At 54.0% G+C, this 26,696-nt stretch overlaps 1 protein-coding gene across 12 annotated transcripts in view; it reads left to right on the top strand.

Moving 5' to 3' along the window:
• NUMA1 (nuclear mitotic apparatus protein 1) overlaps nt 1–26,696 on the top strand; it is a 72,166-nt gene that overhangs the window by 43,954 nt on the left and 1,516 nt on the right. For 8 of the 12 annotated variants that reach the window (XM_086340525.1, XM_086340531.1, XM_086340526.1 and 5 more), the window contains exons 3-23: nt 2,266–2,351; nt 7,339–7,418; nt 8,718–8,800; nt 9,499–9,579; nt 10,863–10,950; nt 12,194–12,314; nt 12,847–13,004; nt 13,287–13,404; nt 13,482–13,599; nt 13,833–13,973; nt 15,073–15,195; nt 15,344–18,742; nt 19,190–19,231; nt 20,639–20,707; nt 22,032–22,142; nt 22,225–22,443; nt 22,545–22,702; nt 23,956–24,202; nt 25,150–25,378; nt 25,958–26,094; nt 26,438–26,614. In XM_086340525.1, the coding sequence (XP_086196651.1) occupies nt 2,266–2,351; nt 7,339–7,418; nt 8,718–8,800; nt 9,499–9,579; nt 10,863–10,950; nt 12,194–12,314; nt 12,847–13,004; nt 13,287–13,404; nt 13,482–13,599; nt 13,833–13,973; nt 15,073–15,195; nt 15,344–18,742; nt 19,190–19,231; nt 20,639–20,707; nt 22,032–22,142; nt 22,225–22,443; nt 22,545–22,702; nt 23,956–24,202; nt 25,150–25,378; nt 25,958–26,094; nt 26,438–26,614 (5,985 nt within the window). The remainder of the gene's footprint in view (nt 1–2,265; nt 2,352–7,338; nt 7,419–8,717; nt 8,801–9,498; nt 9,580–10,862; nt 10,951–12,193; nt 12,315–12,846; nt 13,005–13,286; nt 13,405–13,481; nt 13,600–13,832; nt 13,974–15,072; nt 15,196–15,343; nt 18,743–19,189; nt 19,232–20,638; nt 20,708–22,031; nt 22,143–22,224; nt 22,444–22,544; nt 22,703–23,955; nt 24,203–25,149; nt 25,379–25,957; nt 26,095–26,437; nt 26,615–26,696) is intronic. The other 4 variants (XM_086340535.1, XM_086340534.1, XM_086340533.1 and 1 more) reach the window with 3 other exon arrangements.

Below are 26,696 nucleotides of genomic sequence, written 5' to 3'. Positions count from 1 at the left end.
AGTTAAACTAGCTAACTGGTATGATTTTTTTCCAATCTTGTTAGTGAATGAGCATTCACAGCCCTTGAATGTATTTATGTAGGTTCAGATATTAAAAGAAGATAGTTTTTGGATGCTTAAGTCATTGTAGTCTCTTCATTTTCAACAGATAGAAAGGGACTGTGGCTTGGAATATTCAGAATCTTCTTTAAAAATGCACACGGGCCTTTTCTAATTAGATTAAGCACACACACACATGCACACACGCACGCACACACACCTGTGCCCCTAAAGGTGGTATAAATTATTATCTTTAAGAGTCCAATGAAAGGTTCTATTTTATATTCCACACTTAAATTTTTTTTTTACTTTCAATCCACTTTAGATTCATTTAGAAGTTCTCAATATAAAATTATTTAATGGAAATAAGTACTATTGTTTCTGTAACTGATGACTGGTTTTTTGTTTTTTTTTTCATTCTCATTCTCATGATTCTCCAGTGCAGTCAGCTAATTTAACTAAGAAGTAGAAGTATTGCTGGATCTGTTTCATTATTTTAATTTTTATTAACCATAGCAGAGCCTTGCATTTAGTCCTCTTATTTGATAATGTGTTCTTTCATCCACAATTTCATTTGAACACACACTGGCCCCCTAAGGTAGGTAAGTTTGACAAGCGAGAAAATAGGCGCAGAAAGAAACAAAATTGGTAACAAATGTTCCTGGCAAGTTAGTGGACGTAGGAGCTGGATTCAAAATCCTTGTCTGGGAGCCTCTTCTAGTGCCTGTTGAAGAGCACATTTGAGGGGGAGGGACAAATTAGGGGTATGGGATTAACTGCTACACTAAATAGATAAGCACCAAGGATATACTGCATAGCACAAGGAATTATTTGCAGTGTTTTGTAATAACCTATCATGGAGGATAATCTGCAAAATTCTGAATCACTGTGAAACAATTTTGTCAATCAGCTACTTCAATTAAAAAAAATAAAGAGTACATTTAATAGAATGTACTCATTTGCGCATAACTGCTACTCTGAAGTTTTTAAAAATACCTTGTAAAGCAGGATATGTCTCCCTTCTCCTTCAGTCTTGCATATGTGATTGACTGACTTAGCAAACTCTTCCTTCCTAATAAGGAATCGCAAAGGTAAACTTTAGCCCAGACTTCTGCACTTGGTACCAGTGGAATTTATGAGGTTTTCCTGTAGAAGTCAACCATGCGTGCTTGTTGAATACCCTGTGTACCTGGTTCATCTATGTGTGACTGCTGGTGAACTTTCTAGCGGCAAAGACTGAGTTAGATGAATGCCTGCCTGAAGGCCAGGAACGGGAAAGGTGATGGAATCTGAATTGACACGTTTTTCTTTGGGGTTTGTAGCTCTGCATTTCCTTCCTCCCTCCTTTTTTCTTTGTTATCGTGTGTTCCCATCGTTTCTCCCTGCTTCAGCCAAAGTTTCATGTCTGGAAAGAATTTAAAAATGCATCTATTATGAGATTTTATATCTGTGTGGGAGTATATAAAATATACCTGATATTTAATATCAACTTTAAGTGGATACAAAATTCAGATTTCAAGAGCTATAAAATCAAGAGATACAAAGGGCTGTAAATATAACATCTGAGCTGTAAACATTCAAGAAATACAAAGGGCTATATAAAAAAAGCCTTTCTTTTTCCTACCCCTCACTCCCAGCCTCAGGTTCCTCTCTTGGGGTACAAGTTTCTTTCATTCTTTCTAGAACCATTTTATGCCCAATTACATTTAAAATACACCTGAGTGCTGGAACATTCTAGGAGAACTTAAGCTCTTATTCAAAGGATAAGAAGCCAAAGGAAGGACTCTGAGAGCAGTTTTCAGGTGGCCTTTAGTGGATGAGTTGGTGCAGCAACATTCCTTTGCTGAAATTAAAAGTCCTAGAATCGCCTGTTCCTGCATTCCTTTAGCTGCAACTATAGGCACTCAGAAGGGGCACTAGCAGGAAAGAACCTGCCTGCCAATGCAGTGAGACATAAGAGATGCGGGTTCGATCCCTGGGTTGGGAAGATCTCCTGGAGAAGGGAATAGCAACCCACTCCGGTATTCTTGCCTGGAGAATTCCATAGACAGAGGAGCCTTGCAGGGTACAGTCCAGGGGGGCGCAGAGAGTTGGGTACGACTGCAGCAACTTAGGACGCACACAGGCACTCAGAACAAGCAGAGTTGCCAACACCTGGGGAAAGGAGCAAACCCCAGAGCTTTTTGCACTAGACGGTTTCACCAAGTGCTTCCCTTTGCCTCGCAGGTGAACAGTCTGCGCCTGGCTGACCCGGTGGAGGCTGTGCTGCAGCTGCAGGACTGCGGCGTCTTCATCAGGATCATTGACGGCATGTAAGTCTGCACTGCCTTCCCTGCAGCCTCTAGTGCAGCTGTAGGCTGCGGTGGGAACTGCATCTGTTTCCTTTCCTGGCTGGCCAGAGAGCGCCACCGGATTGGAACGTCTTCCAGTCACTGTGTGTCTCTACGAGAGAGGTTTCACTCTGGTCCCGTCTTGAGGCTTCCTCGCTCTTTCGTAGGAGAGCTGCCACGTCTCTGTTCTCTGGGAGCCTGCCCTGGCATTCCCTGTCCTCTTGTCTCAACAAGAGTCTTCTACAGCCCTCCTTATCTCACAAGATCATCCTTACCTCACAAACCCTCTTTGCAACCTTTGGGGCCAGAAAGAAGAAAGGGGAAGCTCATAAACTTGAGAGAAAGAAGCAGGACCTAAAAATCTTTTAACTTGTTAGCACTGCACAGATTTATGCTTTTCTAACCCATTAGCGCATTTCTGGGGTTTTCACCTACCTCATTTAACTTATTCTCTGAGGTCAGTTAGCATTTGGTAAGCTGCTTGTCATGTAGCCAGGATCTCAGTTTAGGCCTCTTCGTTTTAGATCTGTGTCTTTAGCACATTTCCTTTGAACTTCACAATTATCTGCGAAATGAGTGGAGTGGGCCCTCCTTCTCTTGCCTCACCTTTCTGGAACCCAGCAAAGATGGGTCAAGCCATAACCTATATTTATCTTTTTAAAGCTCATATGGTTCATCTTGTTTCCTGTACCCTCAACTTTAAGGAATTATGAAGGGCAGACTGACTGACCTTTTACTTCTTTGTGCTATGGGCAAAAGTACAGGCAAACCATGATGTAAGGAATTGGGGGGACAGTGGAGAGGACCGACTTTCCCAGTTTAAAGGAAAGCACAATAGATGCTGAGTCCCCCAGACCAAGATCTGAAGTGTTGAGGCGTCCTATGTGGCTCAGTGATAATCTGCAATGCAGGAAACACAGGTTCGATCCCTGGGCCAAGAAGATCTCCTGGAGGAAGAAATGGCAACCCACTCCAGTATTCTTGCCTGGGAAATGCCATGGAGACAGGAGCCTGGCGGGCTATAGTCCATGGGATCGCAAGAGTCAGACACGACTGAGCGACTGAGCACGCACACACCTGTATGCGTTGTATCCACACACAGAATGGGGGAACTGGAATTCAGCATCTCTGTGAAGCAGGTTGGCTGCATTTATAGGCAGCAGCTCATTGACAGGGAAACAAGGTAGAACTGAACTTGTCAAAGGCAGGGTCTGGGTCTAATTCATCTTCAGGTCCTCTACACCTAACTTAGGACTGCAGTGATTAGTTTTAATTAATGTTTGTTAGGTGAAAATGAGTGAATGAAAATACAGTTGATATTCTAGTGGGGCTGAGTGCCCCCACGACAGATGTGTTTGCTAGAGTGGGTTTTTTTGGTTTTTTAATCTTTTGAGATTTATATTGATAATGAGATGTCTAATATGATTTCTTAAAGGTCCCTTTGGCTCTGACTGGCCCACTTGCCTTAGTGAAGGAAGCCACTGTATTTCTTATTTTGGTACAGACACTGCCATTTTCTTTTCTTTTGGTTGCACCGCATGGATTATGGGATCTTAGTGTCCTGATCAGGGATAGAATCTGGGCCCTGGTAGTGAAAGTGCTGAGCCCTGATCACTGGACTGCCAGGGAATTCCTGGACACCATTTTTTTTCCCGGTTACCCAGACACAGGACATTTCAGCATCATTTTGAATTCTCCCCTCACCTGGGCACTGATTTCTAATGTCACCATCTTCTCAGTTTGTCCTTTCAGGAGATTTCTCACATCCCTTCCTCTCCCTCTGGATACCAGACTCTCATGACTTCATTCTTCTCTAACCTATTCTTAGTCCTGGGTATCCCTGTAGTGTGATCTCAAGACCTTCCTCCATCCTGCTTTCAAAACTGTGTGCTCAACAGCTCATGGATCTCAGCAACTCTTCATTGCCAAGAGGTTGAAATCTAAAAACTTCAGTTTGGGTATTCAGAGCTTTCATCAGGGGCCCATTTCTTCCCTCCAGTCTTGTGTCTTGCTCATTTCTACCTCTACACCCCACTCTGTTTTGTTTTTTTTTTTTTGATCTTGTAGACTTTCCTAAATTCTGACCTTTGTTAATTGCATCATCATGGTACTGCGTAACTTGTTCTTCCCCTTGTTGCCTATAAACTGGTAATTAGATCTAAATTTAGCTTAAGATTTTTTTTCAAGGATACTTCATAGATGGAGTTGTGCACCACCTGTAAGTCAGCATTTTGTAACTCATAATGTAACTAGTAACCATTTTGCAAACCCTAATGAAAGCACTAGATCTAGGCAACTAACATCAATGGCCAGTAAAACCATTAGGCTGGCAGTAACTAACCTACAATTTAATTTTAACATCACCAAAGGAGAGACAGCCAGGTATGACTTGTAACAGATAATAGTGTGCAGCATGGGTGGATCAAGCTTTTGCTTTTGAGGAGATAAATTTCCTTGCCTGATGACAAAAGCAGTAGATGTGCCCAGGGGTACGGATGTATATCCCTGGTTTAGCCACTGTAAGTTTATAACCCAGTGGGAAATTTGCATAAGGCAGGTCAAAATTTCAAGATGCCCATTTTCCAAGTTATTTTCTAAGGTGCTGCCTGAGCTTTAGATTAGAAGAGACAGGTGGGGAGAAGAGTAGCAGTGGGGAGAGAGTGAGTGTGTGTGTTGGATGGAAGTGCTACTGAAATCCCAGGTTAACCCTGATCACAGATACTGGGCAATGCTGACCAACTTTCTATGGGAAAACGTTATTGGTGAATGTGTTCTGGCTGATTCGTTTGTGATGCTCCTACTGTTGCTAACAGAAATCAGACAGCTGGTTCTCAGGGAAAGACAGCGGAGGAGGGCTAGGTTGGCAGCGGATAGCATCTGTGGGAATTGAACAAATGCTTGTTCCTTGGCCACTTGGCTTTCTGTCTCAGAAAATTCATTAGAGTCAATGCCTCTGACAAGTTTCTCCATTTTTCTGTGTGTGAATTCAGTTCAGTTCAGTCGCTCAGTTGTGTCCGACTCTTTGTAACCCCATGAATTGCAGCACGCCAGGCCTCCCTGTCCATCACCAACTCCCGGAGTTCACTGAGATTCACGTCCATCGAGTCAGTGATGCCATCCAGCCATCTCATCCTCTGTCGTCCCCTTCTCCTCCTGCCCTCAATCCCTCCCAGCATCAGAGTCTTCCAATGAGTTAACTCTTCGCATGAGGTGGCCAAAGTACTGGAGTTTCAGCTTTAGCATCATTCCTTCCAAAGAAATCCCAGGGCTGATCTCCTTCAGAATGGACTGTGTGTGAATAGCCTGAACGAAATAGGCTATCCCATCTCTTTGATATCTGCAAATCAAAGTTCAGTGGAGGCATTTTCCCAGAAAACTTAAAGCCCTGATATTTGCCTTACTGATGTTGATCTCTCCTCATCCCAGTTAAAAGCATTCCTCATCGGTCAGTCAGCCCATACGTACTCAGCACCTGCTGTATTCCTACCTTTCAGCTCACACAGAGTGGTCACTTATAAATGATGTGCATGGGTCTGTGAGTGTTGTAGGAATGCCTGAAAAGGAGGGGGAGACATGACTAGCAGTGGTTCTGTTTGGCTTCCTGCCAGAGATGAGACTTGAATGCAGTTTTCTTAAAGGATGGGCTGTGTTTCCCCAGGACCAGCGTTCTCCAAAGCATGTTCCTTGCAACTGTGCTATATCAGGGGCTCAGTGGTAAAAAAATGGGTTTTGTGGTCAGATATGTTTAGGAAATAATGCGTATTATGCCTTCTTCTTTAGAAAATGTTCAGTTGGGTTTAACCCAGTATTTCTCAAACATTTAACCGAAGTACCATGTTTATTTTTTTTATCAAATGGAATACACTTAGGTAAATTACTACTCTGTGATGAGGCAAAGAAAGAGTCACAACATTCCACAGTGTGGGTGGGTAGGGAGGATGGCTCTTTTGGGAGTCTGAGGAGATTAGCATCTCTGAAGGAATTTGTAGGTGTCCCTAATCACAGACCAGCTACCCAGAGTGCTGCTTGTGGGGCTTCCCTTGGAAGAAGCCTTTGTAATCACTCTGGAGCTGGACAGAGTAACTCCCAGTCTTGGCTGGGATGCTTCTGTGCTTTGCAGGGGGATTCTCAAGTCTGCCCTGCCCTCTGGAAAGTTGATTGAAACCTGGAGATGTGGGATCTGAATAACAGGAGGCCTTTTAATCAGTATCTTCATCTGTAGCCTCGATTGAAAAGTCAGCTTTCTAACGTCTAAATGAGGGTAGTCACTTCTGAAAATGAAACTGCATTTAGCCAAAAGGGCTGGGGCCAGGCCTGTATGAGAGCGCCCCCTGCTGCTCCCTGCCGTCCTTGCTCTTCACACTTCGCTCGCCTTTCCACTTAAACCAGCGTGGCGAAGGTCACAGATCAAGAGTGATCGTCCCTTGGCCTGGCCCCTCAGAGGCCACCTCAGCCTTCAGCCTCGTGAGTGCTGAACTTTGCCGGGCCACTTGAGAGCCTTGTTCCCATCTGCTCTGTCAGTTCTTGGATCTGATTTCCTGTTTCCATAGTCCTCTCACTCTAGCCGCACACATAGTGCACCCGCACTTGTCCTCTTGTCACGTGTTCCCAGGCGTCCTGACCTTTTACACTGAGTCCTTCCGGACTATTGACCCCAACTTCCCCTTCATCTGTGCTCCTCCATCACTTCTCGGCCTGCTTCCCACAGAGCTTTTCCATATTCACAAATAGGGTGGCAGAGTGCCGTCTTTTCCAGGAGGGCCTCAGGCCTCAAGTCCCCACTTCTCAGCCACCACACAGTTCCTTCTGGGTAAATGGTGTCTTCTCCCCTGCTTCCAGCGCCTGGCCTGGCTCTCCATCAGATCCAACAGAGACCCAGCCTGAAGGGATGGGAAGGTGGTAGGTAATGCAGTAGCCAGGAGGGAAGGCTGGCCAAGTACTCTGGTTCTAACACGTGTTCTTTTTCTAGCCTTGGCACTGATGAGGGGCAGCAAATCCTGCAGCGGCCGGTGCCCGAGAGACTGGAGTTTGTGTGCAGTTTTCTGCAGAGTAAGCGCCTTTCTTCCTGGCTGGGAAGGAGCTGCTTCCTGGGGCTCGGGCAGCCAGAAGAACCAGGTCTCAGGTGTCGGGAGGGGCAGAGGCTTGAGGCCGCCCACTGTGTGCCACCGAGATGAGTATGGCCAGGGTGGCTTCTCTGAGTCTGGCCTGCACCAGTTGGGGGAGAGTATCACTACAGTCCCAGAGTATGAGTCTGGGATCCAGGTAGAGCAGGGGGTTGATTCTGGGGACTCATTACCTTGGGTTCCCATTCCTTCCGCTGCAAGGAGACAGAAAGATCCATGTTACCTTCTTCCCCTTGCTGGGAGAACAGTTTGCCATGGTAACCCTAAATTAATTGCGTAAGTCATAGGTATAGGGGCACAGGCAGGGCAAGAGAGAGATCTTGCCCTTCTGTTCCACTGTTCGTGTGACCTTTCTAGACATGGGTTCCCTGTCTATAAAATGAAGATGATTAATAATTGCTCTTAAGATTGACGTGCAGAGTAAATAAAGATACATGCAAAGCTTCTAGTGGGCTTCCCAGGTGGTGCCAGCAGTAAAGAAACTCCCTGCCAATGCAGTGAGACATAAGAGATGCAGGTTTGATCCCTGCGTTGGGAAGATCCCCTGGAGGAATGCATAGCAACCACTCCAGTATTCTCGCCTGCAGAATCCCATGTACAGAAGAACCTGCGGGCTACAGTCCACAGGGTCAGAAAGAGTCAGGGGCACCTGAACAGCTGAGCACACGGGCAGTCAGAGCTTCCAGCGCAGTGCTTGTCAGCCCCTCCCCCATAAGGCTGTGGACACAGTTCTCACCTTTGATCCAGGCGCTCTCTGCCATCCCCAACTCAAGAGGCTTATCAGAAGGGTGATGATGGATTAAGATAAAGCAGGGTATTAGTAATTGAGCCCAGCCCCCCTGGCAGCATAAGAAGCAGGTATCCCCCCCAACCCTGGTCTGACTCAGCTGCAGGCAGGCTTCCTCTGCACCCTCAGTTGGAAGGAGACTCTACAGTGACCTAGAATCTGGGCTCCTTCCTCTGTGGTGCTGAGGGGGAGTTGGTGTGTGGGTGGGTGAGTGCTATGTCAGGCCCCAAATCTGCTGTGAATTCCCAGCCTGTTTTCTCCTTGAACTGTCCCTGTAGTCCTTGGACTAGCCCAGGATAGAATTAACTTCAGGTGGAAATGTGCGTGTCGTCTCCTGGCCCCACCAGCCGTTCTGTTCCTCTGACTGCGAGGTGTTCTGATTATCTCAGGGATGGTTCTAGGAAATTCACCTTGTTTTCTATATTATTGTCATTACAGAAAACCGAAAACATCCCTCTTCTGCAGAATGCTTGGTGTCAGTGCAGAAGGTGATGGAGGGCTCAGAGCTGGAGCTAGCGAAGGTACCTGTGGAAAACGAACCTGATGGGGGTGAAAGGGTGGCACCAGAGGGGCCTGCGGGGGGGCCTTCTCTCAACCCACAAGTGGTGGGGGCTTTATTTCTGAGCCTTGTGGAGGTTGGTGGTAGGTCTAGGCAGCCACCTAGCTGAGGCTTGATTCAGTCAAGGATTTTAGCCCATCCTAATGACCAAGAGGTTTACTGGACCATTACTGTGGCCTCTCTGGACAGCTGTCAAGAGTCAGGCCTTAGCCGGCTGTTGTCATATTTTTCTTTTTAGCTCAATCCAGTTCACTCCCCTTCTGTTTCTGGGTGCTGTCGTATGAAGGATGCCTTAGGTGTCATACCCTGGGTTCCATGAGTGCAGGGATTCTGGCTCCTGGCTTTTTGCACAGTGAGCACTGAATCCTCGATCAAGAGGGATGGGGTGGGGAGAGAGGTGGGAGGGGGTTCAGGACGGGTGACACATGTACACCTGTGGCTGATTCATGTCAACGTATGGCAAAAACCACCACAGTATTGTAATTAGCCCCCAATTAAATAATTTTTTTAAAAAGAAGAAAAGTGTTTCCTGATACAGTTAAGGGCAGCGGCCTGAGGCTGCTGAATTCTGGGAGAGCTCGGAGTCCCCAGAACAGGGCAGGGGTTGGGGCCTGAGCAGAGAGGCAGCCCTGCTCAGCAGCCCCTCCTGCTTGCTCCTAGGTGGCCATGCTGCTGCTGTACCACTCTTCCATGAGCTCCAGGAGTCTCAGGGACTGGGAGCAGTTTGAATACAAGATTCAGGTAAGCCCTGCGCGTCCATCCCACCCAGCAGGCTTGCTTGCTCATGTTTCACCCCATGCCAGTTGTTTTTCTCTAAACAACATGCATTGTTCTTTTTAAACATTATGTTACAGTAGTAACAGCCATTCAGTATAGAAAGTCTGGAAAATACCGAGAAGCACAAAGAAGGAAATAACAGTTGCTGGTAATGGCATTCTCAGCAGTAACTGCGGACTTTTAAAGAATATACGTCCAGGCCCTTTTCACGTACATGTGTTTAACTGTACCTGTACGTGAACTATGTTTGGATAATACATAGAAACTATTTTTCCTTCTTGTGTGTGCTTCTGAATGTTTAAGTGGGTGTTTTACACAGACTGTCACTCCATTTCACCCTCCTTTCCTCTAGTAGGACGGATCAGTGAGGGCGTCTTTATCTATCGTGACAATCTAGCTCAGAGCGGTTGCCCCTCTTCCCTCCTCTGCATGGTCCCTAAGTGAAGGGGAGTTGGTGCATCTGCTTCATTAGAGAAGGAACTACCTGCCGTGCAGTCCTGATGTTGTCCTTGCTTCCTGCGTGAGCAGCTGTGCTTTGTTTAGAGCAGCAGCAGCTGGGGTGCCAGCGGGCCATGTCAGTGACTGGCAGGGCGGTGTCCGGAGAGCTGCGGCCTTGCACGTAGTGGTGGAAGTGTTGAGTTCACCCCCTTTCGTACTCACTTAGCTTGTGGCTTGTCACAGGTCGGGGTTGTAATGCTGTGGGAGGAACAAGTGGCTCCTTCCTTCCTTTAACGTTTTCTCTGCTTTAAGCTGATCATAGACCAGGTAGAAAGAAATTCTAAAGAAATAAGGAAAATGGCCAGAGAAGTCAGATCAACTCTGTAGCTTTGGAATTCAGACAGCGAAGGCAAGATTTTACAGCTGAGCTGGTGGTTAAGCCCTGCATGAGCCCCAAAGGTGTTTTCACTCAGACAGAGAACAGCGGTAAGGGCCAGCTGGGAGGGGCCAACAGAGTTCTGTGTAAAAGCTTTCTGACTGGGTTGCTTTGCTTACCTATTCTCATCTCATGGTCAGGAGTGAAGTCAGGTTGGACTTCTGTCTGATCCTGGGTGCATCTTTGGGGGAAATGAGGGGCTGGGGACGAGTAGAGTGGAATGTCTTTGGTGGGACATTCGGGACTGGACCATGGGGCTCTGAGGGCAGGGATGGGTTCCAGCAAACTCTTAGGGCACCTCCAGGATGGTGCCCTCCATCCCTGCAGGCCTCCCGAACACCTCAGTGATGCTCTTTCTCTGTCTGTGGCCCAGGCTGAGTTAGCCGTCATTCTCAAATTCGTGCTGGACCATGAGGATGGGCTAAACCTAAATGAAGACTTGGAGAGCTTCTTGCAGAAAGGTAAGTAGGGGCCATTCCTGACGATCCCGTCTTTTCTGAGCTGGGGACTGCTAGGATCCTGAGTTGTCGGGAAGTTCTGGGGGTTTGTCCCCACACAGGGCGCTGAGTAGGTGCTTAGGAAACGTGTGGAACATGGAGTGACATGACTTCTGGCCATGTTGCCTTCATCCCAGTTTCCACAGAGCTCCTCCTTGTGCCTGGCAGCAGCTCAGCAGGACATTTGTAAGTGATCATGTCTGCTGTCAGTTCTCCTGGTTTACCCCACTACCCACATGTACATCTTGTTTTGTTTTTTATTGTTTAAACAGTCATTACTCTTGACTTACAAGCTGGAAGTACACAGTTTTAGAAGACTGTTATTCCTTACATATTGTTCGTGTTCTAGGTGGGAAGGCAGATACATAAACCAGAATATATGATGAGAAAAAAGTGCTAGAACAGGGAGGTATTGAATCTACCAGGCATCTTGCTGGAAGTACAGTCAAGAGTGAGAGTGCTGCCTGTTGGGAAGAGCCATCTAACGACGACAGGTGTCTGGTGGCAGGTCTCGGCACATTCACCCAGCCCCTGGATTTGGTATTCCTTGTGTTCAGGTTCCCCGTGAGCAACTTCAGGTGGAGATGTTGTAGATGTGGGTGTAGAATGCAGGAGAGGGCTCTGGGCCAGGCTGTGGGCTTGCACGTTGGTATATGGATGGCCACTGAGGCCTTGGGTACTGTGGGCAGAGCATGCAGGCCCCATCAGAACTCTGGGGCTTGGTGGGCAGGTGGGTGGGAGAGGAAGGAGCGGGTGCGGGAGAGGGAGCCCGGGTGTTAGAGGCAGGAGGGCCTTGTGAAGGTCGCCATGAGAGCCAAGAAAAGAGGAGATTTTGAGAAAGAAGTCATGCTGGCAGTGCACGATTTCAGAATGAGGGTTTCAGTGAGGAGGCTGCTGGTTCTGACTTGAGAGGCCACTGGGACTGAGAGGAGTCTGCTCAGGGTTGGCTTGAGGGGAAAAGCGTGAGCGCTTGGTCCGGTCTCTTGAGTACAGAGTCTGGGCAGGGAAGCCCTGTACATTGGCTTAGGGCACTGACTGCTGGATAACCCAGACCCCAGGCTTCAAGCTCTGCCCAGCCTTCTTCTGCAGCTGACATATAAGTGTCTGGATTCATCCCCACTAAGGCAAGTTCTCAAATAGCATAAAGATGCAAATCTGTCCACCTCTTACTGACCTCTCTGTGGCTTGTCTGCTCCTTCCACTCCAGCTCCTGTCCCTTCCCCTCGTTCCAGCACCATCTCTGAAGAGCTCTCTCCACCCAGCCACCAGGCCAAGAGGGAGGTTCACTTCCTAGAGCTACAGAAAGTTGCCTCTTCCAGCGGGAACAAGTATGTGCTGTGCCTCTTCTCCCAGGATGGGAGGCCCTCGACACCCAGCGCTCGGATCCCTGCCTCCAAGGGGCCAAACTGTTGACCAGCCCCTGAGTCATCAGAGAGCTTGGAGTATCTTACAGACCTGTGACGTCCTCCCCTATGTCAGGATCAGTGGGGGACTTGGTTGGGATCTGTCCTGGGCAAAAGGCCTGTCAAAGACTGGTCCTTGTTTATGGGATTTCTTGCTTTCTTGAAGACTAGGCTAAAATCCCTTAGTGCAGTTCTGTAAAGGCAAAGAGAATGCCCTCCTTTTGCAGCTGTGGGGGGTGGGGAGGCATAGAGAAATTAAGACTTGAAGAAAGAAGAGGAGCTTTCTCTAGGTCACGTCATAAAGCACGAGGTAGCACTGCAGGCAGAACCCAGGTATTTGGGCCTCGCCCCCGTGCGCATACCCACAGAGCCCCCTGACCCCCACCCGCGGCTTTGGTTGCTTCCACCCTCAAGTCTTGGGCTCTGACCATGGCATCTGGGCCATCTCCTTCCGCAGCTTCCTCTCAGGTTCTCCAGCCTCCCCCATGGGTGACATCTTGCAGACCCCACAGTTCCAGATGAGGCGGTTAAAGAAGCAGCTTGCAGATGAGAGAAACAATCGAGACGAGCTGGAGCTGGAGTTGGCTGAGAACCGCAAGCTCCTCACCGAGAAGGGTAGGTACCTGGCTCGCTGGCGGATGTGTGTGGACGGGCAGCATTCAGGATTTTCATCTGGGAAGGTGCTGGGCTTGTCTGAGGTGTGGCCCTTCTGCCTTCTGTGTTGTCTCCTCTGCTGGCCCGGGAGCCGAGCTCCTCCCTGGGCCCACTGGCTGACCCCTGGAAGCTGGTGCTATCCGTGCCCCCCTCCTTCTTTCCCTGGACCAGCTGCCCCCTTCCTCCTCCCTCCTCGCTCCTCCCCTCATCCTGGGTTGAGTCCTCTCCTCTCCTCCGGGGCAGATGCGCAGATAGCCATGATGCAGCAGCGCATTGACCGCCTCGCTCAGCTCAACGAGAAGCAGGCGGCCAGTCCGCTGGAGCCCAGGGAGCTGGAGGAGCTGCGTGGCAAGAACGAGAGGTACGGTTCTCCTGCTGTCCTTCTGCGCCCGGCACAGCGGCCATGTGCTCTTTCCTCACTGGCCCCCTCTCTCGCAGCCTCACTGTGCGGCTGCATGAAACTCTGAAGCAGTGCCAGGACCTGAAGACAGAGAAGAGCCAGATGGATCGCAGAATTAACCAGCTTTCTGAGGAGAATGGGGACCTTTCCTTTAAGGTGAGAGTTGGGGTTTCTGGTCCACACCTGGAAGCCTGGTGCAGCTGAGTTGGTCTGTACAATTCCCCCAGAGGATTGAGGAGAGTGTCCTCATTCCTTAATTGGCTACTGCCAGGGACGGACTGGCTGGTGGCCGTAAATTTTGATTAGTAGTCCTGTGCTCAACAGGCAGACAGCAGTGGTTCTGGCAGTTTTGACCCTGTGTGACGGGGGTTCCCTCTTGTCTGTCTCAGCTGCGGGAGTTTGCCAGTCACCTGCAGCAGCTCCAGGGGGCCCTCAACGAACTGACAGAAGAGCACAGCAGGGCCACTCAGGAGTGGATGCAGAAGCAGGCGCATCTGGACAAGGAGCTCGGCACAGCCCTGCAGGACAAGGTAGCCCTCTGCTGTGGGAAGTCAGGGCCGCGGCCTTGACCACATGCCCAAAGCTGAATGTCGTTTACCTCTGTGGGACCTTTGGACTTCCCTGGTGGCTCAGATGGTAAAGCTTCTGCCTCCAATGCAGGAGACCGGGTTCAGTCCCTGGGTTGGGAAGATCTCCCGGAGAAGGAAATGGCAACCCACTCCAGTATTCTTGCCTGGAAAATCCCATGGATGGAGGAGCCTGGTAGGCTATTGTCCATGGGGTCACAGAGTCGAACATGACTGAGCGACTTCACTTTTCACTATGGGACCTTTGGGAATTATGCTAACTACTCTTCAAGGTTTAATAGTGTGCTGTAATGGGCTTCGGTTCAGTATACCTGTATATCCTGTCTCTGCTGTTTACAGGTGTGGCTCTTGGACAAGTTACTTCTTTCTAAGCGTCTTTTCCCTAAAATGGGAAAAAGAATTAGTAGCTACCTTATTGTCTGTTGTAGGATAATGCATATAGAGCACTGAACACACATTGTCTGGTACGAGGTGAAGTTGCTGAGATTATTGTTGCTATTAAGAACGCAGCTCTGCCACGTATTAGTAACCATGTAGCCCCCGGACAAGGCACTTAACTCGTCAGCTTTGGATTCTTACTCTGTAAAAACAGTAGGGATGGTAGTTGCTACCTCTGGATCTGTTGGGTGGATTAAGACAGGCCCTGGCCCATTGTAGTTGCGTAGTGAACAGTGGGGTGAAGGGGGGCAGGGGATCAGGGGTGCTGTGGCTACTGCTGCTGTTGGTGTTCAGACAGGGTATTTTAAGCTGCTGAGTGTTTGGATGCTCTGAGAGCCAAGACATGACCGAGGAAGGGTATACAGTGAGGAAATCTCAAGTAAACTCAGAAGAAATGAGCAAGTCACCCAACTTAATTTAGCCCTGGGACTGGGGCTGGTAAGTCAGGTCTCCATTCGTTTCTGCCAGTTTGCTCCTAGGTCGGGGCCAGAGGAGATCTTGGTAACAAGGTAATGGGATAATAATATTGATGCTCACAAGGGCTTGTGTGGCAAGCTGGTGCCTCTTTGATTTCTGTTAACCTGGGGCTCTCATTTACTTCCAGAAATGCCTTGAAGAGAAGAACGAAATCCTTCAGGGAAAGCTTTCACAGCTGGAAGAACACTTGGCCCAGCTGCGGGAGAACCCACCCCAGGAGAAGGGTGAGGTGCTGGGTGACGTCTTGCAGGTAGGGACTCGGGCAGTGGTGACACCTGTGGGCTGGGGTGGCTGCTGACCCGTGCTCTCCATGTTCAGGTTCCTGGTGGTCCTCAATCCCTGGAGGGGCAGAGGGCACCGAGTCGTGCTGATCCCCGTTTGTCTCTTTATTTCACCAGCTGGAAACCCTCAAGCAAGAGGCAGCCACTCTCGCTGCAGACAACACCCAGCTTCAAGCCAGGGTGGCAGCATTGGAGACCGAGCGGGGCCAGCGGGAAGCCAAGCTGCTCGCCGAGCGGAGCCACTTCGAAGGAGAAAAGCAGCAGCTGGCCGGCCTGATTGCCGAGCTGCAGGGCTCCCTGTCCAACCTCAGCCAGGCCAAGGAGGAGCTGGAGCAGGCTTCTCAGGCTCAGGTGGCCCGGCTATCCACCCAGGTGGCCACATTGACCTCCGAGCTGGATACCCTCAACACTGCTGTGCAGCAGCGGGATGGGGAACTGGCCGGCCTGAAGCAGCAGGCCCAAACGGAGCAGGCACAGCTCACACAGACTCTCCGGCAGCAGGAAGAGGCTGCCCAGGGCCTCCGCCAGCAGGTGGAGCAGCTGAGCAGCAGCCTGGAGCGGAAGGAGAGGCAGCTGGAAGAGGCCGCCACGGAGAAGGAGGCCACCCGGCGAGACCAGGCCCAGCAACTGGCTGCTGTGGCCGAGGAGCGGGAGGCTGCTCTCCGGGAGAGAGACACAGCCCTCCAGCAGCTGGGGGCGGTGGAGAAGGAGAAGGCTGCCGAGTTGGACGTCCTGCAAGAGCAGCTGCGGGCCGCCCATGAAGCCCAGGATGGTGCCCAGTCCTCGCTGACACAGGCCCAGCAGGAGAAGGCGGAGCTGAGCCAGAAGGTGGAGGAACTCCATACCCATGTTGAGGCAGCCCGCCAGGAGCAGAGTGAGGTACAGGCCCAGGTGGCAGAGCTGAAGGCCCAGTTGAGGTCTGAGCAGCAGAAAACAACCGAGTGGGAAAGAGTGGCCCAGGAGAAGGCCCAGCTCCAGGAGCAGGTCCGGGCCCTGGAGGAGTCCCTTAAGGCCACCACAGGCAGCCTGGAAAAGGAGAAGCGCAGGGCTGCAGACACCCTGGCAGAGCAGCAGCGGTGCATCTGCAGGTTGGAGGCGGAGACGCAGAGCCTGGTGGAGCAGCACGAGCAGGGACAGAAGGAGCTGGAAGAAGAGAGAGCTGGGCGCAAGGGGCTGGAGGCCCGGTTACAGCAGCTCGGGGAGGCCCATCAGGCCCAGACAGAAGCCCTGCGGCAGGAGCTGGCCGAGGCTGTAGCCTCCCAGCGCGAGGCCGAGAATGAGTGTGAGCAGCTGGCCAAGGAGGTGGCCACCTGGCGTGAGCGGTATGAGGACAGCCAGCAGGAGGAGGAGCAGTATGGCGCCATGTTCCAGGAACAGCTGATGACTCTGAAGGAGGAATGCGAGAAGGCCCGCCAGGAGCTGCAGGAGGCAAAGGAGAAGGTGGTGGGGATCGAGGCCCACAGTGAGCTCCAGATCAGCCGGCAGCAGGACGAGCTGGCTCAGCTCCACGCCAGCCTGGCCAGGGCCCTACAGCAGGTCCAAGAGAAGGAGGGCAGGGCCCAGCAGCTCGCCACCGACCTTGCCACCCTGCAGGAGAAGATGGCGGCCACCAGCAAGGAGGTGGCCCGCCTGGAGGCCTTGGTGCGCAAGGCAGGTGGGCAGCCAGAGACGGCCTCCCCAGAGCTGTTCAAGGAGCCGCCCAGGGCAGGAGACAGAGAGTCGGAGTGGCTGGAAGAGCAGCAGGGACGCCCGTTCTGCAGCACGCAGGCCGCGCTGCAGGCTATGGAGCGTGAGGCTGAGCAGATGGGTAGCGAGCTGGAGAGGCTTCGGGCCGCGCTGATGGAGAGCCAGGGGCAGCAGCAGGAGGAGCGTGGGCAACAGGAGAGGGAGGTGGCGCGGCTGACCCAGGAGCGGGGCCGGGCCCAAGCTGACCTTGCCCTGGAGAAGGCCGCCAAGGCGGAGCTGGAGATGCGGCTGCAGAACGCACTCAATGAGCAGCGTGTGGAGTTTGCTGCCCTGCAGGAGGCACTGGCCCAGGCCCTGAGGGAAAAGGAGGGGATGGACCAGGAACTGGCCAAGCTTCATGGGCAGGAGGCAGCCCAAGGGGCAGTACTGAAGGAGCTTCAGCAAACTGTGGAGCGACTGAAAGAACAGCTGGCCAAGAAAGAGGAGGGGCGCCCGCAGTCTCTTGGGACAGCCAGCCGAGAAGACGCTTGTGGATTGCGAACCCAGTCCGAGGCTACTGAAAAGACTGAGCCAGAAGGCTCTGAACTGCAGGCCCTGCAGGCAGAGGTGAGCCGGCTGGAACAGCAGGCCCGTGAGCACCAGGAGAAGGCCTCCAGCCTGGAGCAAAGCCTTGAGTCTGAGCGCGCTGCCCACGTGGAGCAGGCCAGTACTCTGAAGACTCTGCAGGGCCAGTTAGAGCAGAAGGCCCAGGAGCTGGGGAGCAGTCAGGACACCTTAGCCTCAACCCAGAGGGAGTTGGCCACCCTCCGTGCCAAGGCCCAGGAGCACAGCAAGGCCGAGGACGAGTGGAAGGCCCAGGTGGCCCGGGGTCAGCAGGAGGCGGAGAGGAAAAACAGCCTCATCAGCAGCTTGGAGGAGGAGGTGTCCATCCTGAACCGCCAGGTGCTGGAGAAGGAGGGCGAGAGCAAGGAGCTGAAGCGGCTGGTGGTCGCTGAGTCAGAGAAGAGTCAGAAGCTGGAAGAGCGGCTGCGCCTGCTCCAGGCGGAGACCGCCAGCAGCAGCGCCAGGGCTGCGGAACGCAGCTCCGCTCTGCGCGAGGAGGTCCAGACCCTCCGGGAGGAGGCTGAGAAGCAGCGGGTGGCTTCTGAGAGCCTGCGGCAGGAGCTGGCATCGCAGGCGGAGCGAGCAGAGGAGCTGGGCCAAGAGTTAAAGGCCTGGCAGGAGAAGTTCTTTCAGAAGGAGCAAGCCCTCTCGGCCCTGCAGCTGGAGCACACCAGCACACAGGCCCTGGCGAGCGAGCTGCTGCCCGTCAAGCACCTGTGCCAGCAGCTGCAGGCTGAGCAGGCTGCTGCCGAGAAGCGCCACCGGGAGGAGCTGGAGCAGAGCAAGCAGGCGGCTGGCGGGCTGCGAGCAGAGCTGCTGCGGGCCCAGCGCGAGCTCGGGGAGCTGCTGCCTCTGCGGCAGAAGGTGGCAGAGCAGGAGCGCATGGCCCAGCAGCTGCGAGCGGAGAAGGCCAGCTACGCGGAGCAACTGAGCATGCTGAAGAAGGCTCACGGCCTGTTGGCGGAGGAGAACCGCGGGCTGGGCGAGCGGGCCAGCCTCGGCCGGCAGTTTCTGGAAGTGGAGCTGGACCAGGCCCGCGAGAAGTACAGCCAGGAGCTGGCAGCTGTGCGCGCTGACGCTGAGACCCGTCTGGCTGAGATGCAGCGGGAAGTGCAGAGCACTGCCCGGGAGCTGGAGGTGATGACCGCCAAGTACGAGGGTGCCAAGGCCAAGGTCCTGGAGGAGAGGCAGCGTTTCCAGGAGGAGAGGCAGAAACTCACTGCCCAGGTGAGGCCCTGGCTCAGCCACACCCCCGAAGGGCAGACCTGAGAGGCAGAGACGTTGTCCCTCTACATTCCCTGGCCTCTGATCCCCATGTGATGCCAGAGTGTCGGTGGCAGGAGGAGAGGTGGCTGCTAGTACAGGTCGTCTGTGGCCCCTGCTGGCCTAAAGAAACTCTCAGTAGCCTCCCCTTCCCCGAAGGCTCTGTCTCTGGTGAGGCAGGCTGTGAGAGCCATCAGCCTTTTGAGGCGCTCTGTCATGAGGAAGCATACTTACAGTGGAGGCCCCAAGAGCCACCGGGGCCTCCAATGAGCCAAGATGGCATTTAAAGAGGCTGCTAGACGTCTAGTTCCTTGGGGGCAGATTAGAGCCTCGGTGAGGTCAGCCTGGGAGCAGGGCGGGTGCCTTTTGGACCCCCATCTCACGCTGTCTCCGTTGCTCCCCCATGTGCAGGTGGAGCAGCTAGAGTTATTTCAGAGAGAGCAGACTAAACAGGTAATGCCTGAGGTCCTCGATAAATGCTGGCTGCTTAAGCGGTGACTGGTCTCGGTGCATGACCCCGGCTGCAGCTTGCCTCCGTGGGCTCCTGTTGTGAACTGTTTGTGAAGGGGCAGGGTCATGCCGTGGAACCCAGGCCGTCCCGGAGTGCGGTGTGCTGGGCCCTTTCAGGCCTCGCCCCACCCATCCCAGGTCGGCCTCTCCACCCGTCTGTATTCTCATCGTCTGTCAGGGACGAGGGGTAGGGCAGGCTTCGTCTTTCCCGTACCAGGTCCAGAGACAGCCTGCCCTTGGGACTCCCAGACCTTCAAGTCCTGCTCCCAGTTTGGGTACTCATCTGTGGGGACTCGAAGTTTGGCCACAGGCCTGGTGTGGCATAGCTCCCTTCTTTCTTGCAGAAGCTAGAAAGGTGATGTGCCAGACGGCCCCCACAGATTAGCAGGGCCGTGAGCTCAGAACGCTTGCCCATCACCTTCTGGGGTTTTTAACCCCCAGCATAAGATAGAGATGTTTGGGAGCAAGAGGGCCAAGGTTGAGAGGAGGTGAGGTCTGACTGCCTCGCCCTCACCAGGGTTTCTATGCTGCCCTAGACATCAAAGCTATCAAACTGGCATTTAGTGGGCGCCCCCTTCCTCCACTCCCTTTCCTACCCCATCATCTGGGGCCTGCTGAGGAGGTGGGCCCTCCTCTCCTCACATCCCCTCCTCCAGGGAGCCTGAGATGATGGGGAAGATCGGACAGAAGAGCAAACAGTTAGCAATGGAGCTCCAGCCTTTTGCCTTTACTGATCGTGCTTGAGCTCCCAGAAAGCCCAGGGGAGCCAGGAGCGTCTGTGGCTGCCATGCGCCCTCTCATCCCCTTCCTCCCTGAGCCCTTCCTCTCTGTGGGGGTGGGGTGGGCGTGAAATACGTGTGCTGCCCTGCTCTCGTCTTCCAGCTGCCTGACCCAGTGCTAATCACAGCCACCACACCACTAGCGCCAGCCCTGATGGCCTGTGGATGTCGGGGAGAGGTCCGAGCAGTGGGGCTTTTGCTCTGGCAGTTTCTTGCGGTAGGGGTTGGGGGGTGTAGTCATCGAGCGTGTCTGCTGGCGTTTTAGAATGGGTGCCCTGCTCCTGTCCCGCCGTGGGAAGGTTGGGGCTGGGAACGGCGGCAGTAAGTTGTGGTGGGGTGTCAGCTCCCGAGTGACCCTGCTGCCTATCTCTGAAGCAGAGCGTGGAGGCAAGCGCGGGCAGGTGGCTCTGACAGCACTTGCGTTGGGTCATGTCACTCAGGTCCTGCCCACCAGCCAGGGTGGCCCTGAGTTTCTTACAGGGACACTGGGGACTGGCCTGGGGAAACCCCATAATTTGGACCTTCAGCGGAAGGCCCCCTGAGTCTCTCTCCTCTTGCCTCCCTGCCTCAGGTGGAAGAACTGAGCAAGAAGCTAGCTGACCGTGAGCAAGCCAGCAAGGCGCAGCAGCAGAAGCTGAAGGTGGGACAGCAGGGGATGGGCCTGCCCTCCATCGGCTCAGGGGAGCAGGGAGGGAAGCGCTAAGCCCCGGCTGGGGCACCCTGGGGCCTGGCAGCCTCAGGAGCCCTGCCTGTGCCTCTGCGATCTGAGTGACCAGAGTGGCTCGCAACCCGCAGACCTTCACTGTCTGCTGCAGTAGCCACTAGCCATGTGTGGTTATTTAAGTAAAAAAATCCAGTTTCTCAGTTGCGCTAGCCACGTTTCCACAGCTCAGTAGCCATGTGTGGCTAGTGGCTACCATACTGGACAGGGCAGATCAGAACATTTACAGCACTGCAGAGGCTTCAGTTGGGTTGTGCTGTTTAATCTCAGGGAATGAGCATTAGTGACATTTAGTACTACAGTGCAACTGAATATTCTTAATGCTTTCCGTGGTATCACCTTCTTTGGTTTAATGTTTGCTTTTTTGCAACTCCAGGCTTCACAGCTTTTAGTTAAGGGCAAAGGAACTTGGCCCCAGTGGCCCCAGGAGGGTCACAGGAGTTGGTGGGAGCTCAGAGCTGTTTGCCCAGCTCACTGCCCTGTGCTCTACACCGTGTCACAGTCATGCTGACACAGGCGGAGTACACTCCTCTCAGGGGCCTTCCTGGTGCCGAGGGGTGAGGAGGGAAGGCTGGGTGGCCCTGGCCAGTGCCTGCTACAGACTTAGTACTTGCTGGCGCAGATTGCGGGTGGACAGAGAAGCCGCCAAGGACAGACAGATCCTGCGCCCAAGGAGTCTGTGGTCTGTCTGGGAGGTGGCGCCTGCAGCATAACTGAGCCCACACCCGCTTCGGAGTCAGGTGGGCAGAGGCGCAGATCTTACTCTGCTGCTCAGTCCCCGTGGCCAGTGTGCTTTCAGGCTCTGCACTCAGTTTCTTCATCTGTGAAGCAGAGCTGAAGTTAGTTCCCAGAGTGGTTTTGAGGAGAAATGAGTTCTCGTGTCCTCAGCACACATGCCTGTGCCTAGACCCCTGATGTTCCTGGGGGTCCGTGCCTTTCCTCCCGGGAGACTGTGTCCTCATGGAGGGAGGGTGAGGTAGCATGTGCCTGGTGTCAGGGCAAAGGCAGGCTGCCAGAACTCTTCCAGAAAGGGCATTGTCTGGACAGGAAAAGCTCCTACAGCATCTGGACTCTGAGGGGGGTGTGGTGCTTAGGCTGGAGCTGGGAGGGGCCCAGAGGCCTGTTGTGTGTCCTCAGAGAACATGCAGGAATCTGTAAACACCGTGGAGCCCAGGAGGTTAGGGGTCGGTGGATTTGGGTGAGCCAAAGAGGCCAGCGGTCATCAGCTTCTCTCCTCGTGCAGGCCCAGGGCGGTGAGAGCCAGCAGGAGGTCCAGCGCCTCCAGGCCCAGCTGAGTGAGCTGCAGGCCCAGCTGAGCCAGAAGGAGCAGGCGGCTGAGCACTACAAGCTACAGGTGAGGAGCCCGGCCCCAGCCCCAGCCCCGGCGCCCCCCACTTCTCAGACCCCACCACCCACTCGCCCTTCCACCCACCCAGATGGAGAAGGCCAAGACTCATTATGATGCCAAGAAGCAGCAGAACCAAGAGCTGCAGGAGCAGCTGCGAGGCCTGGAGCAGCTGCAGACAGAGAACAAGGAGCTGAGGGCAGAAGTGGATCGGCTGGGCCGGGAGCTGCAGCAGGCCGGGCTGAAGACCAAGGAAGCCGAGCAGACCTGCCGCCACCTCACGGCCCAGGTGCGCAGCCTGGAGGCACAGGTGAGGCTCTGGCCGTGCCGGCACACTGGCCTCCAGTGCCCTCCTCTCTGCAGCCACCCTGCTGAGGCCTGCCTTCACTCTCTCTCCGCCCCCTTCCCCAGGTTGCCCATGCCGACCAGCAGCTTCGGGACCTGGGCAAGTTCCAGGTGGCGACTGATGCCTTGAAGAGCCGGGAGCCCCAGGCTAAGTCTCAGCTGGACTTGAGTATTGACAGCCTGGATCTGAGCTGCGAGGAGGGGACCCCTCTCTCTGTCACCAGGTCAGGGGGCACCCTTCCTCCCTGTCTGTTGTCCGCCCACTGTGATCAGGCAGCCTCCTGTGGGGAAAAGGCTGCTGAGGTGCCATTCCTGGGCACTGGGGCTATCAGAGAGGAAGATGGGAACCCTTTGCCCTCTGGAAGCTTGTTCTTAGAGGAGGAGTATGTATTAGAGGTATTAAGCTAGATGCTTGCATGTAGCATAGCGGGAATGAGAAGTAATGAGTGGTCAGAAGAGGCTTCATGGAGGCTGTCACTCCTTCTCTTGAGTCTTGAAAGAAACTATAGGTGTGTGTCCCATGGACAGAGAAGAGTGATAACAGCAAAGGAGGTCGAGAAGGAGCCTGGCTGGACAGTGAAGTGGGGAGGGTTGGGCCCAGGCCCCTGAGGGCAGGCTGAACCCCCCCCCAACTGAAGGAGGCTGGGGTTTAGACCTGATCCTGAAGGCACTGAGGGGCCTCAGAAGGGTTTGCAGTTGAGCACATGGTCAGTTTTGCATTCTTAGCCTACCTATCCTGATAGGGAAAACTGAGACTTTAATGAGATCAATAAATGTATTTTTATGTTAAACACTTTATATGTGCCAGAGATAGTGTTACATACACCTGAGAAATATGAATTCATTTATCCCATAACAACTCTGAGGTAGAGTCTATGATTATCTCCTTTCACAGAGGAAACTGGGGCAGCCTGGGGTCCCACAGTGGCAGGGCTAGGCTTGACCCCAGGCAGCCTGGCTTGAGTCCTAGCTTGTCACCACCGTGTGTCTCTCAGAGGCTGTTGTAGTCAAGGCGAGAGGGGACGAGGTAGACAGGAAAGGAGAGGAGTTGGGTGTGGTTAGGGGGCTCTTGGATTTGGCAGGAAAGGGAAGAGATGGAGGCTGGCTGGAGGTTGCTCCCCCCAGCTTCGTGTTGGCTATAATAGGAAACAGAGGAGGAACAGACAGTGGACTTAGTTTGGGACATGTTGTTGTGGAGTCCAGAGGGGCAGTCTGGGGCTGTGTCTGGGAGGGTCTGGGGAGCAGGGTCTGGGAGTTGCCTGTATTGAGGAGCTCAGGGCACCGTGGGGTGAGTGGGCTCACCAACAACGGAGCAGATGGAAGGCAGGGTCCCAGTCAAGGACTCGTCTTGGTACCTCTGAAAAATCAGAGGGTGGGGTGCTTGACCTGGTGGTCTTGTTATAAATGTCACTGGAACGGGATGGACAAAATGTGGTCTAGCCCCAGGAATGGCACCTCAGCAGCCTTTTCCCCACAGCAAGTTGCCTCGCACCCAGCCAGACGGCACCAGCATCCCCGGAGAGCCAGCCTCCCCCATCTCCCAGCGTCTGCCCCCCAAAGTGGAGTCCCTGGAGAGCCTCTACTTCACGCCCATCCCTGCTCGGGGTCAGGCCCCCCTGGAGAGCAGCCTGGACTCCCTGGGGGACATCTCCCTGGACTCAAGCCGGAAGACCCGCTCCGCTCGTAGGCGCACCACGCAGATCATCAACATCACCATGACCAAGGTCAGGCTGCTGGGAATGGGGCTGTAGGACAGCACCGGTTGCTTCCTCTCCAGGGCCTTTCTCCATCAGGTCTCCAAAACCGCCTCCAGACACCCACAGACGAGAGCAGCAGAGCGGTGACTTGCTTTGGCCTCCCGTAGAAAGGGGCCAGGCTGGCCTCGGCTGCCTGTCCACTGACAGGCTGCCGTGCTCTCTGTGTACAGTAGCGACCCTGTGCAGGCTCAAGGGGACAATGCAGAGAAGCTGCCCAGCCCATGCCTCCCAGCACGCATGCTGGGTGACAGATATGTTGTGCTGCCCAGGGGGCTGCCTACCTGCCTGGGGCTCTGGTCCTTGTTTCCACATCCCAAGGAGGTTGGGGAAGAGAGGAGGGGAGCACTTCAGCTACCAAGAAACCAAGTTCTAAAAGATGGTCCCCTGGTGCGCTTGGTCCGAGGGACCTGTGGGACAAGCCTGATGTACTCAGGAGCCGCGGAGTCCAGCCCCAGCTCTGTACCCTGCTCTGTGACCCTCAGGCCAGTCCTTTCACGCCCATGTACCTCACTTCTAAGACAGCCTGAGGCACTCGGCCCACCCTCCCTCAGAGCATTGTTAACAGACTCAACGAACAATGGGCAGGAGTCCTGACAGTCTCAGCACCTTGTGTGGGATTAAGAAGGCCCATTTCTTGCAGATGGGCAGCTGAGAACCCTGTGCAAAGCAGTGTGGACATGGGCAGCCATGGGATCTGAGGCGCTTCGGGAAAGGAAATGGGAGGCTTTTAAAAAAAATGTTGATGTATTTGGCTATGCTTGGTGGCGGGTCTTAGTTGTGGCATGTAGGATCTAATTCCCTAACCAGGGATCAAACCCCCCTGCATTGGGTTCAGTCTTAGCTGGTGGACCACCAGGGATGTCCCAGGACATCAGGGCCCAGCCCCACTGCAGCAGGTGCGTCTTCTCTTCCAGAAGCTGGACGTGGAGGATCCAGACAGTGCCAACGCCTCCTTCTACAGCACACAGTCAGCCCCCACTTCCCAGGCAGGCCTGAGGGCCGCCTCCTCCACCCAGTCTCTAGCCCGCCTGGGCTCTCCCGACGATGGCAACTCCACTCTATTCAGCCTGCCTGGCTACCGGCCCACCACTCGCAGCTCCGCTCGCCGTTCCCAGGCCGGGATGTCCAGTGGGGCCCCTCCAGGTAGGGGACTGTGGGGGCCTGACACCCAAACATGAAACTGGAGACAGATCCCGACACAGCCAAAGGACAAGCTGCGATCCAGCACCTCACCCCTCTCCTCCCTACCTGTTGTTCACCCAGGGGCTGTGCTAGGCAGTAAGGCTGATGTCATTCTCAGCCAAACGCTGCATGAGGGGCGGGGGATTCCCTGCACAGGAGTGCTCCAGGCCCCTTCTCAGGTGGGGAGGGGCTGCCAGGGGGGCCAGACTGCCAGGGATCTATCTTCAGATTCCTTTCTGAGGCTCTTGCCTTCAGGGAGTGCTCTGGGGTATGGATTCCTGGTCCTCCAATAGTTTCTTTTGGTGTCACAACCTCTGCATGGGACCCCAGGGAGGAGGCAGGGAGCCAGTCCCCAGGGAAGAGATGGTTGTGGGCCTCGTGCCCGTAGCTGCAGCATGGAGCAGAGCAGGACCCTGGGGTGCTGGAGTTCAAGGGCTAGGAGGGACGGAGTGGTGGTACCAAGGCCGGCGGGGTGCTGCCTCCACCCTCTCGTGCTGGCCTTGCAGCCCTGCTTGTTGCTGTCTCCCTGGCCCCGCACAGGCAGGAACAGCTTCTATGTGGGCACCTGCCAGGACGAGCCCGAACAGCTGGATGACTGGAACCGCATTGCAGAGCTGCAGCAGCGCAACCGAGTATGCCCACCGCACCTGAAGACCTGCTACCCCCTTGAGTCCAGGGTGAGCTCTTGGGTTCCCTGACAGGGACCCGCCCCTGCTGGCTTCCCTCTTCCTCCTGGACCTCCCTCCCGTTTCCTAGCCTGCCGAGGAGGGGGACCTGCTTCTGGTCAACTAGCAGGCAGAGAGGAACTCAGGAGGAGGTTCTGTGGAGGTCCGGAGTTGGCAGAGGTCTCTAGGGACGGCTCCTGTGGCTCTGGTGCATGGCATAGGCAGGAAGACAACAGGACGGGAGCCGTTTGCAATAGGAAGGCTCCAAATGCCTGGCCAGTGAGGAGTTCTAGGGCGGTCCTGCTCCATTTCCAAACAGCTCAGGTCTACCGACCACTTCTTTTACCCCACACAGCCCTCCCTGAGCCTGCCTGCCATCACAGATGAGGAGATAAAAACCGGCGACCCCCGGGAGACCCTGCGCCGAGCCAGCATGCAGCCAACCCAGATAGCTGAGGGCGCTGGCATTACCACACGGCAGCAGCGCAAGCGGGTTTCCTCAGAGACCCACCAGGGCCCCGGCACACCCGAGGTGGGTGACTTGGACTTTGGTCATCTCTAGTGGCTGCCATGTTTGCGAGTCTATTAGCAGGGAGTCTTCTGGTGCAGGAGGG

The sequence above is a fragment of the Bos grunniens genome, chromosome 15 (genome assembly GCF_055505025.1).
Source record: "Bos grunniens cultivar Pamir isolate PY7600 chromosome 15, Bosgru_T2T1.0, whole genome shotgun sequence".
NCBI lineage: Eukaryota > Metazoa > Chordata > Mammalia > Artiodactyla > Bovidae > Bos > Bos grunniens.
This window is presented reverse-complemented; position numbering and strand designations above follow the sequence as displayed.